This window comes from Hibiscus syriacus, unplaced genomic scaffold (assembly GCF_006381635.1).
Source record: "Hibiscus syriacus cultivar Baekdansim isolate YM2019G1 unplaced genomic scaffold, ASM638163v2 tig00112738_pilon, whole genome shotgun sequence".
NCBI classification, from domain to species: domain Eukaryota; kingdom Viridiplantae; phylum Streptophyta; class Magnoliopsida; order Malvales; family Malvaceae; genus Hibiscus; species Hibiscus syriacus.
The window spans coordinates 7570725-7589209 of NW_024063392.1; the positions used below are offsets into that span (position 1 = coordinate 7570725).

An 18485-nucleotide genomic window follows, 5' to 3' on the forward strand; every position below is an offset into this window, starting at 1 on the left:
AAATTTCATTTCACTTATTTGCACTATTTTTTTCTCTTAATCAAAGAACTATAATTGTAATAACTCAGACTATTCAACAAGGATTGTCTTACAAACGTTGTAATTAACACATTTTTTTGGAAACCAGTGTATCTATCACCAATAATAATGATTATTAATCTCTTTCATCCTTAATGCCCTCTGAAAAGATTTTCATTCTCGTAAATGTGCTCAATTCCCATTATTATTCAAACAAGGAATATCGATATGGGCCTAACTCTATGTATAGATATAGGTTATAAATGTGAGTGATTAAGGGCAATGATTTAACAATGTAACACAAAAAAAAAAAAGTGCTAGTACTTTATTTCAGTATAGATATTCATCATCATTGAATTCGAGTGATTTCAATAACTAAAGAAAATATTTATTATTTTTTTGAGATATTGAGTTCCGATAGTTATCTTTATAAGTTTATGCGTGTTACCAATAACTAAAATAATTTTAAACTAATACTATATTATAATCACCTTATAGTATTTAAAAAATATATATATTCATTACTACTAGATAAAAAGAAAAATGTTATTTTCCTTAAAAGTCTTTGGTTCAAGTAATTATGTCTATGAATATAAGTGTGTTATCAATAATTAAGAAATATTATAAATAGATATTATCTTATAATCACTCCTTAAAATTATAAAATCTATCAAGCAGTCTCAATAATTAAGAAGCATGTTGTTATTCTTAAAAGTTTTAAATTCAAATAATTATGTCTATTAATGATAAAAAAATATAAATAGATATTATCTTATAATTAAAATGGTAAACTACCGAATGCATATGAGGAGAGGTACAGAGAGAGAGAGATTTCCCCAAACATAATGTAGAATATCGCCGACATCGACCAAGCCAGAAGATCCAGCATAGTAACATGCATTATAACGAATGATGCACCCGCAAAACATGCCTATGGCTATTTGTTAGGGCCTACTTCTTTAGCCACGTGTTGCCTCCTAATTCCTTCACTTATCGGTCCCTTGATTTTTAGCCCACTATAAGTCTCACCTCTTCCCCCATCATAAACGATATTCCCGCTCTCCTCAGCTGAGAAAAATGAAGGTAAATCATACCTACTCATAATTCCTTGCTTATTATTATACACTGTTGTAATGAATTGCACTGGATTTTCGTGTTTGATAGATCTTCAACTGGGTGAACAAGACTCATAATCTCCTCAAAGGTTTAATATTCTTATCATTTGTTTTTTCTTAGTCCAACATCATGCACATATCTAATATATATGAGAAAACTTGCCATTTTGTGCAGATGGACTGGCTCGAAATGTAAAGAAGACTGATTCCATTACAATCGACACAAATTCAAAAGCCTTACTCGATCATGTAGCTCTGTTTGAACTGCTGGATGGTTGGCGATATGGCGTTCTAACAATCAAAACCTTCGGTTTTTACACTTTGAAATCCTTTGGCCGGAAAAAAGCCCACTTAGCCTCAGAAAATGACGACGACGAAGAAGTAAAAGACGAAGATGAAGATAGCAACAGTGAGGAAGAAGTGAACCCACTGCTGTTGGGCCATAGTTTTGAGGACCATTCTGCGAAGCGGAGAAAAAGAACTACCCTAGCAGATCTCTTCTATCAAGAGTCCGACATGAAAAATAACCCCACCTCTCTTGGCGTAGAGTTAAATACTTGCAAAAAGGAGCCTTCTTTTGCCAACAAATTCGCTCCTCGTGTTGGAAAGGATTCAAGTCCTATCAAAATGCTAAACAAAGTGAGTATTATTAACCACTGGAATTTTGTGTTAATTTCATATATTAATATAATGCAGAATTTAGTTGATTGAACGAATTTTATCTGGTTGTTTAAATGAAGCAGAGGATGTTGAAAAAGAAGATCCATCCAGAGCATGAACGCATGCATAATAAAAGGGAGGGGCCAATGCAAGCCCTTTTCTAATCTACATATGTGTTCCTGCTTCCAAGAAACTTGAAGCCGAAGCCAGTGTATAAGTTTATCATCATTCATGTATATTTCATTATGCTATATTTGGTGGCACTGTTATTTATTTGGGTCAACTATGTATTAGTCACTTAATATTTACACGGTTTCATTTTGATCACACATCTATTTTTTCTTTCAAAATCACATCTAATATTATGTTTTGATTTCATTTTGATCATTCGTTGTTAAAAAATTAACCCTGATATTGGCGTGTCATAATAAGATAATGTCACGTCATCATTGAAAAAATATAAAAATGTCATATCAACAGTAATGTTATTTTTTTTAATTGGGAATAACCAAAATAAAACCAAAACAAAAGGTTAGGTATTATTTTGAAAAAATATTTAAGTGACCAAAATGAAATTTCTCAAATAGTTAGATGACTAAATACATAGTTAACGTTATTTATTATTGTTTTAGAATATAAAATAATAAAATTAAATTTATTCTATAATTTTTAATTATTCATATAGTTTAATTTTTACTAAGAGGACAAATAAATCTTTTTTATTTTAACTAATTACTATTTTTATTTAATTTTAAGTTCAAATTTTTACTCATATATCTTTATATTATGATATATTATTTTAAAATGTATATAATTGTTATGTTTTCCTAGTGTTAATTCCTATTAACCAAACATTGAGGCGACAAATAGTGTATATATTTATATACTGAATTGGATGAGACTATTTTAAAAAATTAAAAATAAGTAATATTATTTTAATGAGATAATTCAGTAATGCTTCACCATTGTTGTTGCAGATGCTGCTATAGCTTTGGGTTCGAATGATGATGACCTAATCTGCATACAATTTGATTTTTTTCCGGTGTTCTTATTAAATATTTTATGTTTTTTGAGAATTATGGAATTTTTTTATTGATCAAGTTATTATTCTTGTATGTAATTTTTTCTTTGGTTGTACTTTGGATTTAGTGGATGTCGGTTGTTTGATTGTCCTAGCGTTGGATAGGCTTTGGTTATTCGTATTTTGACATCGGATTGAATGCATTTTATTTTAAAATACAAGAAGAATTAAAATTTGATGAATCTTTAGTAAATTCAAGGGTAAACTACATAAATGATCATGTAACTAAGGGTTGAGTCGTGAAATGAATATCATTTTTATATTTACATCAATATGATCATTGAACTATTCAAATGATTTCAATATAGTCACTTATCGTTAACATTTAATAAATGTGTTTACGTTGTAGTTAACAAAATTGATATAATTAGGGTTGTGTCCTTGTAAAGTTACATATTCGCGGCGCTAGCACCCTACTTTTTTTCTTCCATTTTGGTCACTACTTGCATATGATTTGTTTCCTTGGATTTTCATTTAATGCAATTTGATCATGATTCTATTTTAATTTGTCTAGTTCCTTAATTTGAGCATTAACTTTAAAATCTTTTATTCTAATAAAAAAAATCTTTTATTCTAATAATGTATTAAATTTATAGACTAAATCCCCTAGATTTTAGAATTAATCTTTGAACAAATTCTCACACTTGTTATCAAGGTAATACATATGTTATATAATTTGTTCAGGTTTAGGCAGAAATATACTACTAAAACAATTTAATTGTATTTGAACCCAAGATCAGTTAATAACCAAGAAAAGCCATAACATATAGGCTAAATCTAATATTTAGGAATCAATTTTAAAATATTTTTATATATTGTAGTTAATGATAGAAATAAAAATAGACAAGTGGGGATTTAAATCTGAGTCAATTGAGAATATGATAATTTTTAAATTACTAAATATATAATATATTATTTATAATTAATTTAAGATTTTAATATTTTTAAATTAAATTTATTTTATATTTATTTACTAATGATTATATATATGAAATTATATTTAAAATTAAATTAAAAACTTATTTAACATACCTGAACTCACGAGCATAATTTAAAATCAAAAGATAAATTTATGATTTGAAACATAAATAATTTTTTTTATTATTATAATTTGAATATTAAATTATTTTTTATTATTTCATATATATATATAATCATTAAAAATAAATATCAAAAAATAAATTTAATTTAAAATATTAAAATCTTAAATCAATTATAAATAAACTATTATATTTATTTTAGTGATTTAAGTGTTTTCAAATTCTCAGTTGGCCTAGATGTAAGTTCTCATTTATAATTGATTCCTAAATATTAAATTTAGTTTATTCGTTAAGGCTTGCTTGGTTACTAATTCATTTTGTGTTCAAATCCAGTTCAATTATTTTAATTTTTTATACCTAAACTTGAACAAGTTATATAACATATTTATTATCTCAATAAGTGTGAGAATTAGCACAGTGGTTAAGGCATGTGCAAGTCACCCTTGGGACCTAAGTTGGATTCCCTTGGGTTTCAAACTCATTTTCATTTATTTTCACTTCAATTAAAAAGATGAAATGTGTCGCCTTTTGATTGGATTGAAAATTTATTAAATTAATTCAATTGCATTATACAAAAGGTGAAATGTATCACAATTTGATTGGAGAAATAGATTTATTAAATTAAATTGAAATTATAACCTAATTAAAAATTAAGAATTAAAGTTAATCTTGGTGATCAAATTGATTAATTCTAGATTCTACGGGATTTAATCTATAAATTTAATATATGAACATAATAAAATATTTTAAAGTTAATGCTCAAATTGATGCATTAGAAAAATTAAAAACAGAATCAGGATCAAATTGCATTAAATGAAAATCCAATGAAACAAATCATGTACAAGTAATGACCAAAATGGGGAAAAAAAAGCAGGATGTCAACGCCACGAATACGTAACTTTACAAGGACTCGTTCCCTAATTATACCAATTTTATTAATTTTCACCGTAAAGACTTCAATTAAATGTTAACAACAGATGAATATATTAAAATCATTTAAATAATTCAGTGGTTATATTGACACAAATTTGAAAATGGTTGTCATTTCGCGACCCGACCCTTAGTTATGTGGTCATTTATGTAGTTTACCCTGAATTCAATGATGATATATTATTATGATATTTTAAAATTAATGTATTAGCATTTAATATATTAATGTTATATAAAATTATATATCATCAATATATTAAATATTTATGTTATAATAATCATATCAAATTGCTGAAACTTTGAAAGGGACAGTAGGCGTGGTGATTCCATAGCAAAATAACAGTTTTCGACATTTATGGGAATTACAGAAAGAAAAAACTCTTTTATCTCATTTGTTAGATATTGCTAATAGTTTAAGATTGTTGAAACTTTGAAAGGGACAATATGCGTGATAAATTCTTTTCATGTAGCATACATCTAGTCATTTTTAAGATATATTTATTTCACTTTTCATTAACTCCATTTTACTGCAACGCATAAGAAATTATCAAATGATACTCAATGCATGCTTCTTCACAAAATGCATTGAAATTTTATGATGTATACTCCTTACCATAATTGAACCTCAATATTTGAATGTTATTTTCACTTTGATTTTCACAATCCTTTCGAATTTTTAGAATGCTCCGACAATTTCTGACTCGAATTCTAAGAAAAAAATCAAACACATTCTTATAAAATCATTAATAAAAAGCAGCATAATATCGACTACCTACTAATGAATGATTTCTTTGAGGCCCAGAAATGATTGTGTAAATCAATTGTAACTTACAAGTAGCTCTGCATATTTTCTTTAGAAATGACTTTCTATTTTTCTTTCCAAACTAACAAGCCTTACATGTCAATATGTGATCATCAAGTTCTGGAAGATCAATTCCAAACATTTGAACTTCATCTTCAATATACGTTGATGTTGATAGTTTCTAAGCCTTTTATGCCACAACATTGTAAGGCTTTCTTTGATTAGAAAATTTAATTTCTTTTTTTGTATTGAATTAAGGGAAAAACTTATCTCTGTCATATTTATTTCAAATGTTTTTTTATCTTGTAGCATCCTTTATCACACATATCTTCTTCATGAACTTCAATTTGAATCCCTTCTTTACTAATTGACCAACACTAAGCAGATTTTAATCAATATCAGGTTCATAAAGAGCATCAATAATAAGCTTGGTACCTGAACAACTTGCAATAGTTGCAGTTTCTTTTCCTTTGACTACAATGTATTCAATGTTTGCAATTCTGACCTTCTTAGACTTGATACTCTTAATATCTTTGAATAACTCCTTATCATGTGTCATATGATTAGTGCAGTCACTGTCAGTGAGCCAACTTTCACTTGTTTTGTGACTAGTGAAACAAGTTGCAACAAAAAGCTAATATTCTTCTTCTTGATCTACCACTTATGCTTCATCTTGATCTACCACTTATGCTTCATCTTTTTGTTGCCAATTTGTATACTTGCAAATAATATCCTCATGTCTCATTTGGATAAATCTGTTGCACTTTGCATCCTGTCTTCTCTAGCACTTGAAAGAAGGATGATCTTTCTTGTCATAATGTTCACATGGAGGATAATCCTTATTTATCCCTATTCTTGTATTTTCACCTTTATTTTTATTCCTAAATGCATAGTTTTCTCTACTCGTAGTGTGAAAATTTAGGTATTTTAACCTCCTTTTTTTTCCATCATCTTCAAGCTTAACTAGTAGAGCACCTTTAATGCTCTTTCTTGTCTCATTACACGTTTTTTCTCTTGTGCTTGCAAAGCACTTAAGAGTTCCGCCAAAGTAATCTTTGACATATATTTCATGTTCTCTAAGGTGGTTATGGTGGTCTTAAACCTCTCAAGTATTGTTATGAGGATTTTCTACATAATCTTTGAATCTGCTAGAAACGAACCTAGCAGTCTGACTTTATTGACTATGCTAACAAGCATGTCAGAATACTACTTGATTATCTCAATCTCGTTCATCTTTTGCAGCTCAAAATCATGTACAAGATTCAAGACTTTCATCCCACGAATTTTTTCATCTATCTCGTGCTCAGTCTTGAGATTATCCCATATATCTTTTGTTGACTTTAGAGACATAATTTGAGTGAAAGTAGTTGGTGATACAACAAATAAACATGTTTTTGCCTGTAAAGAAGCTTACAACGAGTTGGTATTTGACGAAGACACTTCCCCTTGTTAGAATTTTGCAACGACAAATTTTGTTGAAACACTGAGGGTTCATTCATATTCTATTGCTGAGTGGAGTTGCCTGCATTGTTATTCCCTTGATTCCCCAATGAGAAATTTAGATGTTGTCACCATCCAGGATTGTATGTGTTCAAGTAGGGATTGTTTTTGTTCCAATTAAAATTCTCCACATAGTTTGCAGATTCCTGGTTATCAGGGCATCTATCCATGTGATTATTTCCACGGCATAAAATGCATACTAAACTGGCCACATTTACCTCTCTTACTTTGCTAGGACGCTGAAGATTTTTCAACATATTGGTGATGGTGGACAAATGAGCTGACAGATTCCATAGCATCCAACTCAAAGGTCCCTTGAGCCTTCCACCCTGTTCGTAGCCTTGAAGACGAAATTTGGTAATCATTGTTTGCTATCCATTGGAGGATATTAAAGGCTTCTTCATGTGACTTGTTCAGCAAAGTTCCATTTACTGAGGCATCTAACATTATCCGAGTGGGAACATTAACAACATTGTAAAACATCACAACTTGGGTCCAATCATGGAATCCATGAATGGTGCATTTGTGTATCAATCCTTTATATCGATCCCAACACTCATACATTGACTCGTCATCAGCTTGATGAAAAGATGCTATGTCATTTTGGAGTTGATTATTCATGTTGGGAGAATTATACCACAGTAAAAAGCTTTTACACAGGTCATATCAAGATTTCATCAAGCCAGATAGAACTCCACTTAGCCAAGCCCTCACTTGGTCATGCAATGAATACGGGAATAAATTTAGCTTCAGCACATCTTCATGCACTCCTTTTTGTCTAAATGAAACGCAAACCTCCAAGAAAGCACAAATATATTGCCTTTCATTTTCGTGAGGTGCACCACCAAATTGCCCGATAGAGTTCAACATGTTGAACATCACCGGTTTGAGTTCGAAGTGGGCTTCCTGAATCTCATTTGTCACTATACCTGGATTTAGATCATCCAAGATAGGAGCAAGGTGATCTCGAATAGAATGTGGTTGTGTAGTATTCCTCACATTGGGAATTGATGCGGTATTTATATCTTCAGGATTTTCTACTTTCTTACCTCTTTGGTTTGTAATTGCATACATGTTTGCTTGGGCACATCTCCTTCGTCTGAAAAACTACTCTATCTCAGGTTCAATTGGTAGTAGTGGGCCCGCGGGTTTCCCTCGGGTCATACACCAACCAAACAATTCCAATCAAGCAACATCGGTTTGCATACATGTTTGCTTAGCTAATTTTCCCATAAGCCAAAGGCTTAAGAAATGACTTAATTCCAATTGTGAGAATTGAAAAACACCTACTAACTTCAAGTTAAATTCTCAGTTTTCTACAAATTTGGATTTGCAATCGGCCTTTCTTATAAAATAAAAACACTTTCATTTTAAAAATTTGACGTTGGTTTCGATGTTGTTATGATTTAAAATTGGGAGGAATAATTAGTTCGTAGCAAGATTGACTTCCTGGGAACACACTTAGAAATGGTCTGCTAAGAGAAATTGACATTGGATTCGATTTTCATTGAGACAACATAATGCAAGTCGAGCTTTTCTAAAACTAAAATTGTATTGGTGCTGGCGACGATAGTCGTAGTTAGTCCAAATAAAGACTGAATTCCAAAGATAAATTTTAGTTTTTCGGTTTACCGGAGGGAAAAGCAATTTACAAGGGTTGGGCCTTGTAGACTATAATTGACATTTACCCAGAGTAAAAATCATCTTCGATGGTCAATTAGAATTGAGGCAAAGCAAGGTTTGAGGCTATTTTACTTAATTAATCTTTCTTCTCAAAAATTTATATTGCTTTATTTCTTTTACTTCCAAATCTTGTTTTCTTTAAATTCTTGTTCTCTTTTATTTTTTTCATTTAATTCTTTTTATTATTATGTGCTATCTCTCAACAAAAATTGCCTCATTTTCTTTAATTTCTTGCCAAATCGGAATCAAGAACCTTCTATATCAGAATTTCAAAAATCTTTGTGGATCAACCCTTCTCCTCTATATTACACTTATTTATTTATTCTTTTACCAACAATTCCTCAATGTACTTTTTTATTTAACATCAACCCCGACTGAGTTTGATGAACCCTCATACCGAGAAAAAAGATTAGGTTCCCCTAAGTCTTTTAAAGAGAACACAACATTGATCTTTCTCACAACATCATCAACTTTAGCAGCATCATTCACAGTAATGATGATGTCGTCCACATACACCATAATCAAGACATTTATATCACTACTACTTCAAATGAACAAAGAGGAATCTATCTTGGATGCCTAAAAAACCTTGACTTTCAATAAGAAACACCTTAAATGTATCGAACTAGACTTAAGGTGCCTATTTGAGCCCATACAGAGTATTTTTCAACTTACAGACCAGCTTCTCACCCTACTACCCATGTACCTCAAAACCAGGACGCTACTGCACATAGGTTTCTTCAGGTAACTGACCATTCAAGAAGGTAGTGTTGATGTCAATTTTTCGTATATGCCAGTTCTTGATGACAACAATGGCCAAGACAATTCGGATAGTAGCAGCCCTAACATCTAGACTAAACGTCTCTTTAAAATCATATATAACTGATAACCGTCGTTTTGCTATCAAAAATAATTTTGGCTTCTTAATAAATAGAAATGAAAAGTAGTATAGAGAAGAAGGGTTGATCCACAGGGACTGTGGTGTTTCTGATTTAGTAAAACTCTTTCTTGATTTTAGAAGAAGGTAGAATTCCATATGAAATTAAAAAGAAAGAATAAAATAAAATAAAAAATAGGGAAAATAATAAAATAATAAATAATGATTTAAAAATAGTAATAAAGATAAAATGGGGTTTTAAATTATTTAAAAAAGTATAATGAGATAAAGATTAAATAAACAAATAAAATAAATAAATTGGGATAAAGAAAACAATTTTTCTAAATGTGTTCTCGGGAAGTCGAATGTGCTTCAATAAGTCAATCATTCTTCCAACGTTAACCATAACAACATCCAGACCAACGTCAACTTTTGGTTTTGAAAATTGTTTTGATTTGAAAAATAAGCTCAGAAAATAGAGAGAAAAATCCGAAGTGATTTAAGTGCCTCACAATTCTCACGTTTGGAATTGAGCCTTCGCTTCAGCCTTCGGCTTAAAAGAAAATTAGCTAAGCATTACCAAAGTCATACTTAGCATATTTGAAAACAAAATTTTAAAGGGAAATAAAGGAAGTATGCGAAAAATAGAGAGAAAGCTAGATTGAAAAAAAAGATTTTATTCTCAGATGAGAAAGATGTGTTTCTAGGCTTACACTAAGAGGCTATTTATAGCCTTCAAATTCCTAAAAACAAGCTAAAGATAATTCCTAAAATAATATCTTAAATCCTAATTAAAACACTTAAAACTATTTAAACTAAAATACCTAAAACAAAGATAAAATAAAATAATATTTAAATTAATATCCTAAATCCTAATTGAAATACTAACATCTATTTAAACTAAAAAAACTAAAGCAAAGATAAAAATTATTGTTTAAAATATTATCCTAAAACTTGAGTTTAATCTAAATCCAAATTGCAAAAACGTTCGACCAATCCATTCGTGCGTCTAGAAACACTAATTGGATCTTCTAAAATGTACTGACGTCATCGCATCGTCGGATGTTTTATGCCCGAATTCATGCCCACTGATCCAGCTTCGATTCCGAAAATAAAAAAACTACAAAATTCTTTCCTTTTAGTGCAATTTCCATAATCTGACGTCCTGCACAGAAAATGAATCAAAACGAACAAATAAGCCACAAAAACCAATGATTGAAGAGTAATTTAAAGGCAAAATATTAACTAAATTAAGCACTTATCAAATTCCCCCTCACTTATTCAATGCTTGTCCTCAAGCATTCATTAATTAATACATCAAAATCATAAGTTGTCATCTTCAATTTCAATTTAGTCCTCAAACTTCCAATCAATCTAAGTCCATGACAATTGTCGAATTCAAGTTACAATCAAGCAAAGACACAACTAAGAAATTTTAAAGTAAGTAAGATATACCAATTAATTGTCAATTTCAATGAAACATAACTCAATACCTCACAAAGATTCACACATACCCACTCAAAGTGTTTCGGGTAAATGAAATCGCATAAACCGAAACTAACCAAAATATTACCATAGGCTTGGAATCTAATCAAGTCTTCACTACGAAAAATGAACATAATGCAATAATCAAGGAGTCTTTAAACAAGTTGTAACGGGGCTTAGGTTAGGGTAGGGAAAAGGCCAAAAAGAAAGGTTTAAAATACCAAAACAAGATATCAAAATAATTAAGAACAATCCACAAATTAACATGAATCACAATAAAAGATAAAACAAGGAAAAAGAATAGATGAAAGGCAATTGAAACGATCGATTTTTCCTTCTTATTCTTCTTTTTTTCTGTTGTTCGAAATAGTGAACAATTTCAAAAAAAAATCATGGAACAAGAATGATACAAGATCTCAAGTCTCGGCAAGGGTGTGAAAAAGGAAAATAAAAAGAAAGGCTTCGGGTTTAATTATGAGGTGTAAAACAAAGGAAGGGAAATAGACTCTAATATGGTTCACTAGTGGATATATAAACGGGTAGGCTTTTTGGGAAAAGTGGGTTTATCCTATGTTCCCCTATAACATTAAAACATTACGTTAAACATATAGTCCCTATATGCATTGTGATTACAAGTTCTAGAACATCATAATTAGTCCGGCACACACAAGTCAAACAATGATTAAGAAAGAAAATGTATGCACATTATGCTCAAATCTTACAAGAAAAGTTTATATGCACTGAGTCATGTTCATCTCTATCAACAAAAGCATGAAATATCAATACTCAACAAAAATTTACTAGCTATATCAATCACCAATCATGCAAATTAAATTTGATTAAACATGATCACAATCCAAAAGGAAGCAAGAGTATAAAGTCAAGTTCAAGACTAGCAACCAACGATCTCAATATATCAACATTAGAATAACTCAATTTCAAACAATTAAACAAGTCAAGGAAAATTTGAAACATGTTTATCCTTCCCCCTCACTTAATCCGTTTTGTCCCCAAAACATATATTAAATTAAAAAACAAAGAGACGGAAAATGAATACTCCCTAATCTAGTGGCGACCGCGGCCACGGCCACGTCGAGACGAGATGTTGTAGAATAGAATGTCCGATCGAGAAGTCACCAGGAGATATATTAAAATTTTCTGCAAAAAAATCAAGAAAAGAATAGATCATTCCAAGATTTTATTCTAAAGGAAATAGACTTCAAGAAAAAGAACTCAATCAAGCTTTATCCTTTTCTTTTTTCTCTGTTCAAACCAAAATTGTACTGCTGTGGTTTTTTACACTGTTCTGTTTGAACGTTTCTGCACAGTTCAAACCAAATATGTTTTTTTCTGCACTGTTTTTTTTTTTGCAATGCATTGTTCGAATATGTTGTGTATTTTTCTACACTGTTCAAACCAAATCAGTTTTTTATGCATTGTTCTGTTCAAAATTTTCTGCATAGTTCGAACCAAATCGATTTTTTTCTGCACTGTTCGAACAATGTAATTAAAAATTCTTCTTCCTTTTTTTCTAAATGATTCTTCCTCAGTTTGCTACCACAAAATCTCATCACGCCTTGGGGTCGGTTTATCGCCATTTCTTTTGCTTTTGGTTTGAATAATTTTTTATTCAATCTTGCTTAAAATTCAACTAGGAATAACGGGATACCTGAAAAATCAAAGAAAAATAAAAACAAAAATAAATCAGAAAATTAAAATTGAACAAATGGAAAAAAATAATGTGTTGCCTCCCATAAAGCGATATTTTTAACGTCGTTAGCTCGACGACCTGATTCTGACTATAGGTTTCGAGAGAAATACTTCCTCCACTTCATACACTTTTTCCAACTAAGAACTTCCTTATGAGAAATTCTACGATCATATGATTCTTTTATTTTTTTTCTTGTAGATTTTGGCTTTCTCATAGGCTTTTCTTCGGATCTTTTTTAGCTTTGAAAGCTTATCTGAAATAATAATCGGTGAAGTAACATTTTCTCCTATAAAGACATTCTTTAAGTGTTTCGACATTTGTTTCAATTCTATCTCAGATGCCTACAAAACATAAGGTAAAATTTTAGTTTTAGAGGAAGGTAAAAATAAATCAGTTTTGATTGAAAAATATTTTCAAAATCCCTTTTTTCCTCTTTGTGGAAAAGTTCAAGATCTATGGAAATATTAGATTCAATATATTCATCAATTAGAGGATCTAAAATATCAACAGAATTAATTCTTTCAACTCGATTCGGGTATTTCATTGCTTTGTAAACATAAAATTCAACGATCTCACCATCAAATTTCATTGTCAGTATACCACTTCTAACATCGATCTTTGTATGTGTGGTGCTTAGAAAGGGTCGACCTAAGAGTACTTCGGAATAAGTATCCGACTTGCCATGTTCCATGTCAAAGACATAGAAATCTGTAGGAAAAATAATACATCAACCTTCACTAAGACATTTGTTAGGATTTTCGGAAGCTCAGATTGACAACCGGAATGGTTTGCAAAGAGGGGTCGGTTTGTGTTTAGGGAGTAAGGAGATTGAAAGATAGAGAATTGCACAGCGATTTATAGTGGTTCGACTTTCTCAACCAAAGTCTACGTCCACTACCTTAGCTCCTCACCAAGGATTTTCCAACAAATTCACTAATTTGTTCTTTCTTTTGAGGACAAAGAGATAACCTTACAACTCCCTAGTTTTTCCGGGCTAAACTAGAACTTTTTCCTAGCTTTTACACAGGATAAGCTAGAACCTTTCCCCTTTACAAAAGGATAAAAAAGTAAACAAGAAAACCTCTCTAAGGTAGGTGTTTACAAGATTGAGCTCACAAGAACAAAATATTTACAAGAGAAATATGAAATAAGATTGAAAAACTCATTTCTTGTGTTTGATTGCTTGGATAGTTGTTCTCTTACTTCTTCAAGTGTCCTTAGCTTGTATTTATAGCTTGGAATGTGTTTGATGTTGTATATAGTCGTTGGGGATGTTTTGGAGCCGTTTGGGGATGATTGTTCTACTCAAAAAGGCTGCCCATAACATGGTGCATTGGTGCACTATCATGGTGCATCGATACCCCTTCATTAAATTCAAATAAGCTAGCCGTTACTAGCCATTGCAGCCTTCGTACATGGATGCACAACAGGATGCATCGATGCACAGCAGGATGCATCGATGCACAGAAGGATACATCTATGCACTAATTGCATTTGGTGTTTGAGTACATGGATGCACTGCATGGTGCATCGATGCACTAGTGCAGGTGCATGGATGTACTACAAGGATGCATGGATGCACTGCAGGGGTGCATGGATGCACTTTGATACCCTTTAGCATTTTGGCTCAAATCCGAATTTAATGGACTTTGAATTATTTTTGAAACTTTTTAAAACTTTGAATAAATTCAATTAAGTCCAAAAACATTTTGTAAATTCAATTCAAGTCCAAAAACCATTTTGCCTTAATTTTTTATATCAAAACATAGTTCAACAATATATTGTTGAAAACATTTTGATGTTTCGATATAACAAATTAATTTAAATGAATTTTAAGATTTTACAAATGATTTTCTAAGTATATTAGATTTAATTAATCGAATATCAAATTATTACTCCAAGTCTTTCAAGTTCAAATTCAAACCTTACTAAATGTGTAAAATTGTGTTTTGCACTTAATATATTTTTGAAACAATTTTCACAAAGTATTTTGAACCAAAATCAATCCTAAAATCAATTTTTCAGAGTGATGCACCGATGTACCAATCCATGCATCGATGCACCATGAATTAAATTGAACATCGAATGCATTTCATGCATCGATGCACATACCATGCATCGATGCACTGAGGATTTTATGAAAACATCGAATGCATTTGATGCATCAATGCACCAGTCATGCATCGATGCACTCTGTCTATTTTGAAACATCAAATGCACTTGATGCATCGATGCACTCTTAGTGCACCGATGCACTGAGAGTCCAACGGTCAAAATATTTGAATTTTACACTGATGCACCGATTCACCTAGGGTATGCATCGATGCAGTGACGCTCCCAATTGCTTTAATTAATTATTTTCACACTTAAACGGCTCTATTGACTCCACTAATCATCCCCAACGTTCAGAATCATTTGAAGGTATATTTAAACAAGCTTAGAAGCTATTGATCAAAAACAAGAAACAACAATCAATAAGAATCAAGAGAGAATCAAAGAGAAATCATCAAACCTCAAGTTTGAGCATTTTCAAGACTATTTCATTCAATATTCATTGTTGCTTTCAAGAACACTTATTATGCCCAATTGTATTATTCTTGAGTGTTCTTTCTTTATTCTAGAATTGTGCAAACATCTTGCCTTGTGAGGATTTCCTTGTAAGTTTGCAAATTTGTAATCTTCACTTTGAGAAAGAGTGTTCTCAAGAATTGGGGTATATTCTTGAGGGAGTTGTAAGGTTATCACTTTGGCCTCAAAAGAAAGAACAAATTAGTGAATTTATTGGAAAATCCTTAGTGTGGATAGCTAAGGTAGTGGACGTAGACTTGGTTGAGATAGTCGAACCACTCTAAATCGCTGGGCAATTACTTTCAATTTTCTGCAAAAGCTTCCACCAAAATTTTAATTGCCAATTCACCCCCCTCTTGGCCGATTCTGTCGATCGATTAACTCAACAATTGGTATCATAGCCTCACTCATTTGAAGGTTTAATCGCCTCTTGAGTCGATTCGGGAAGAGTTACATCGATTATCAAGTCATCAATGGCCTCTACTTCAAATGTCGACTCCGGTCTCGATTCGATGCCCGTCAACAAGTCTTCTTTCTTCAATGGAGCTAACTATGCCTATTGGAAGAATAGGATGATGTATTTCATTCAAGCAAGTGACATGGGAGCATGGACTGTTGTAGAAGATGGATATATCAAGCTTCTCACTCACTAAGATTGTGGAGTGAAGGAGATACAAGAATGTTCCAGCTCAACTCCAAAGTAATCCATATCATATTTTGTGCTCTTGGACCATATGAATATGGAAGATTTTCATCTTGTACAACCGCTAAAGAAATATGGGATAAACTACAAGTCACTCATGAAGGCACCGACAAGGTAAAAGAATCTAAAATTAGTCTTCTAACACATAGCTATGAAAATTTCAGGATGAAACCAAATGAAGATATCAAAGCTATGACAGATAGATTCTCAACAATTGTCAATGGTCTCAAATCATATGGAGTGATCATTCCAAATGAAAAGCTTGTGAGGAAGTTAGTTTACTCACTTCCAAAATCATGGCAATCCAAGAAGACTGCAATCATCGAGGCTAAGAACCTAAAGTCCTTAACTCTTGAAGAGCTAATCGGTTCCCTCCTCACTCATGAAATGATGCTTGAATATGAGGTGGACCTCGATAAGATTGACGAGACACCAAAGGAGAAGGAGAAGAAGAAAAACATTGGAGTTGTTCTCAAATCCATAAAAGATGAGAGTGATTCGGATGAAGATGACGATGACGAGGAAATGTCATTGTTTGCCAAACGGTTTAGAAAAATGATGAGACCTTACCGAGGAATAAAATTCAAACGAAATGAAGGCCTAAAAAATAAACCAAAAGAGAAGGACCCTATCATTTGCTATGAATGCAAAAAGCCAGGGCATGTCAAATTTGATTGCCATAATTGAAAAGAAAGGGTCAATCAAAGAATAAGCACAAGGCTCATGTGGCTACATGGAGCGATGAAGAGGGTTCCGATGAAGAGGAACAAGAAGTAGCAAACTTGTGCTTGATGGCATTCGGGGAAGATTCTAAGGTAACCTCTAACTCATCTGAATTTGATGATTTATCTTATGATGAGCTATTAGAGGAATATAATGGGTTGGCTTTGGATTCTGAGAAATTGTTTTTAAAATATAAAAATGATGTTTCAAAATTAAAAAATGAAAATAAACTCATATCCAAAACCAACAACGATCTTGAAAGTAAAATCAAAGATTTGCAAATCAAACTAGAAGAGTTTGAAAAGAAAATTTTGGATTTGCAAAATTTACTTTCAAAGGTCAATGATGATCATCAAAAGAAAATTGATGATATTAAAACCTCTTTTAATAAAGTTGGAACAAAACGTTTTGAAAATGGAGAAAATTCAAAATCCAACTTTGTTAGAAAAAGTTTTAAAAACAACAATCATAGAGGTCCCCAAAGAACCTCTAATGGAAAAATTATTAGAAGTATATGGGTTCCTAAAGGACTCATTACTACTAAAGATAAAGATATCCTACACAAATGGATACCTAAGGGGACTAGGATTTTGGAAACTAATGAATATGGACCCAAAAGAATTTGGGTACCAAAAATTAGAAATTAATCTATGTTTGTAGGAAAAGGAGCATTGCTACAAGGCACGGGAAACAAATTCAAATTCATGGTACCTTGATAGTGGATGATCAAGACACATGACCGGAAAAAAAACCAATTCATAGAGCTTAACGCCAAAAATAGAGGAGAAGTGACTTTTGGTGATAATTCAAAAGGTCACATCGAAGGTATAGGTACTATAGGTAATACCTCTTCCATACAAATTAAAAATGTTTTATATGTGAATGGATTAAAGCATAATCTCTTAAGTATTAGTCAATTATGTTATAAAGGATTTAATGCCATGTTTGAAACTAATGGTTGTAAAGTTATTGACATTGCATCTAATCGAATTATGCTTGTTGGTCATAGAATAGGAAACATATACATGGTGCATTTAGACTCTATTGATATGACAAATTTATGCCTAGTTGCTAAGGATGAGCATGATAGTTGGTTATGACATAGGAGACTAGGACATGCTAGTATGAGTGTTTTGCAACGGCTAATTCAAGGAAATTTAGTTCGAGGGTTGCCTAAGCTTAAATTTGATAATGATAAAATCTGTGATGCTTGTGCTAAAGGAAAACAAAAGTGAATTTCTTTTAAATCTATTAATGATGTATCAACTAGTAGAGTATTACAATTGATCCATATAGATCTTTTTGGGCCAACTAGAACTACTAGCTTGTGTGGAAAACAATATGCATTTGTCTTGGTAGATGACTATTCTAGATATACTTGGGTTCTATTCTTAAGTACTAAAGATGAAGAATTAGAAAAATTCATCACGTTTTCAAAAGTAATCCAAAATGAAAAAGGTTACTCTATAACTAGTGTTAGGAGTGATCATGGAACTAAATTTGAAAATCTTGGATTTACTGAATTTTATAATTCTAATGGTATTAGTCATAATTTTTCAGCACCTAGAACCCCTCAACAAAATGGAGTT

General features: G+C 31.5%; 1 protein-coding gene across 2 annotated transcripts; it reads left to right on the forward strand.

Annotated features, from left to right (window-relative positions):
* Nucleotides 1-1032: 1032 nt before the first annotated feature.
* On the forward strand, nucleotides 1033-2122 carry LOC120183031 (protein TILLER ANGLE CONTROL 1-like). 2 transcript variants are annotated; one of them, XM_039187828.1, is made up of 4 exons: nucleotides 1033-1101; nucleotides 1183-1222; nucleotides 1309-1772; nucleotides 1874-2122. In XM_039187828.1, the coding sequence occupies exons 1-4, from the start codon at nucleotides 1096-1098 to the stop codon at nucleotides 1955-1957; spliced, it is 594 nt and encodes a 197-aa protein (XP_039043759.1). In that variant the 5' UTR covers nucleotides 1033-1095; the 3' UTR covers nucleotides 1958-2122. The 2 variants fall into 2 exon arrangements, with proteins under 2 accessions (XP_039043759.1, XP_039043760.1); XM_039187829.1 differs by having other exon boundaries at nucleotides 1877-2122.
* The last annotated feature ends 16363 nt before the right edge of the window (nucleotides 2123-18485 follow it).

Bases quoted from the DNA above. Each gene is read 5' to 3' on its own strand.
- LOC120183031 (XM_039187828.1), top strand. The intron at 1,223-1,308 runs GTTTAATATTCT...CATTTTGTGCAG, and splicing joins GACTCATAATCTCCTCAAAG to ATGGACTGGCTCGAAATGTA. The intron at 1,773-1,873 runs GTGAGTATTATT...GTTTAAATGAAG, and splicing joins CTATCAAAATGCTAAACAAA to CAGAGGATGTTGAAAAAGAA.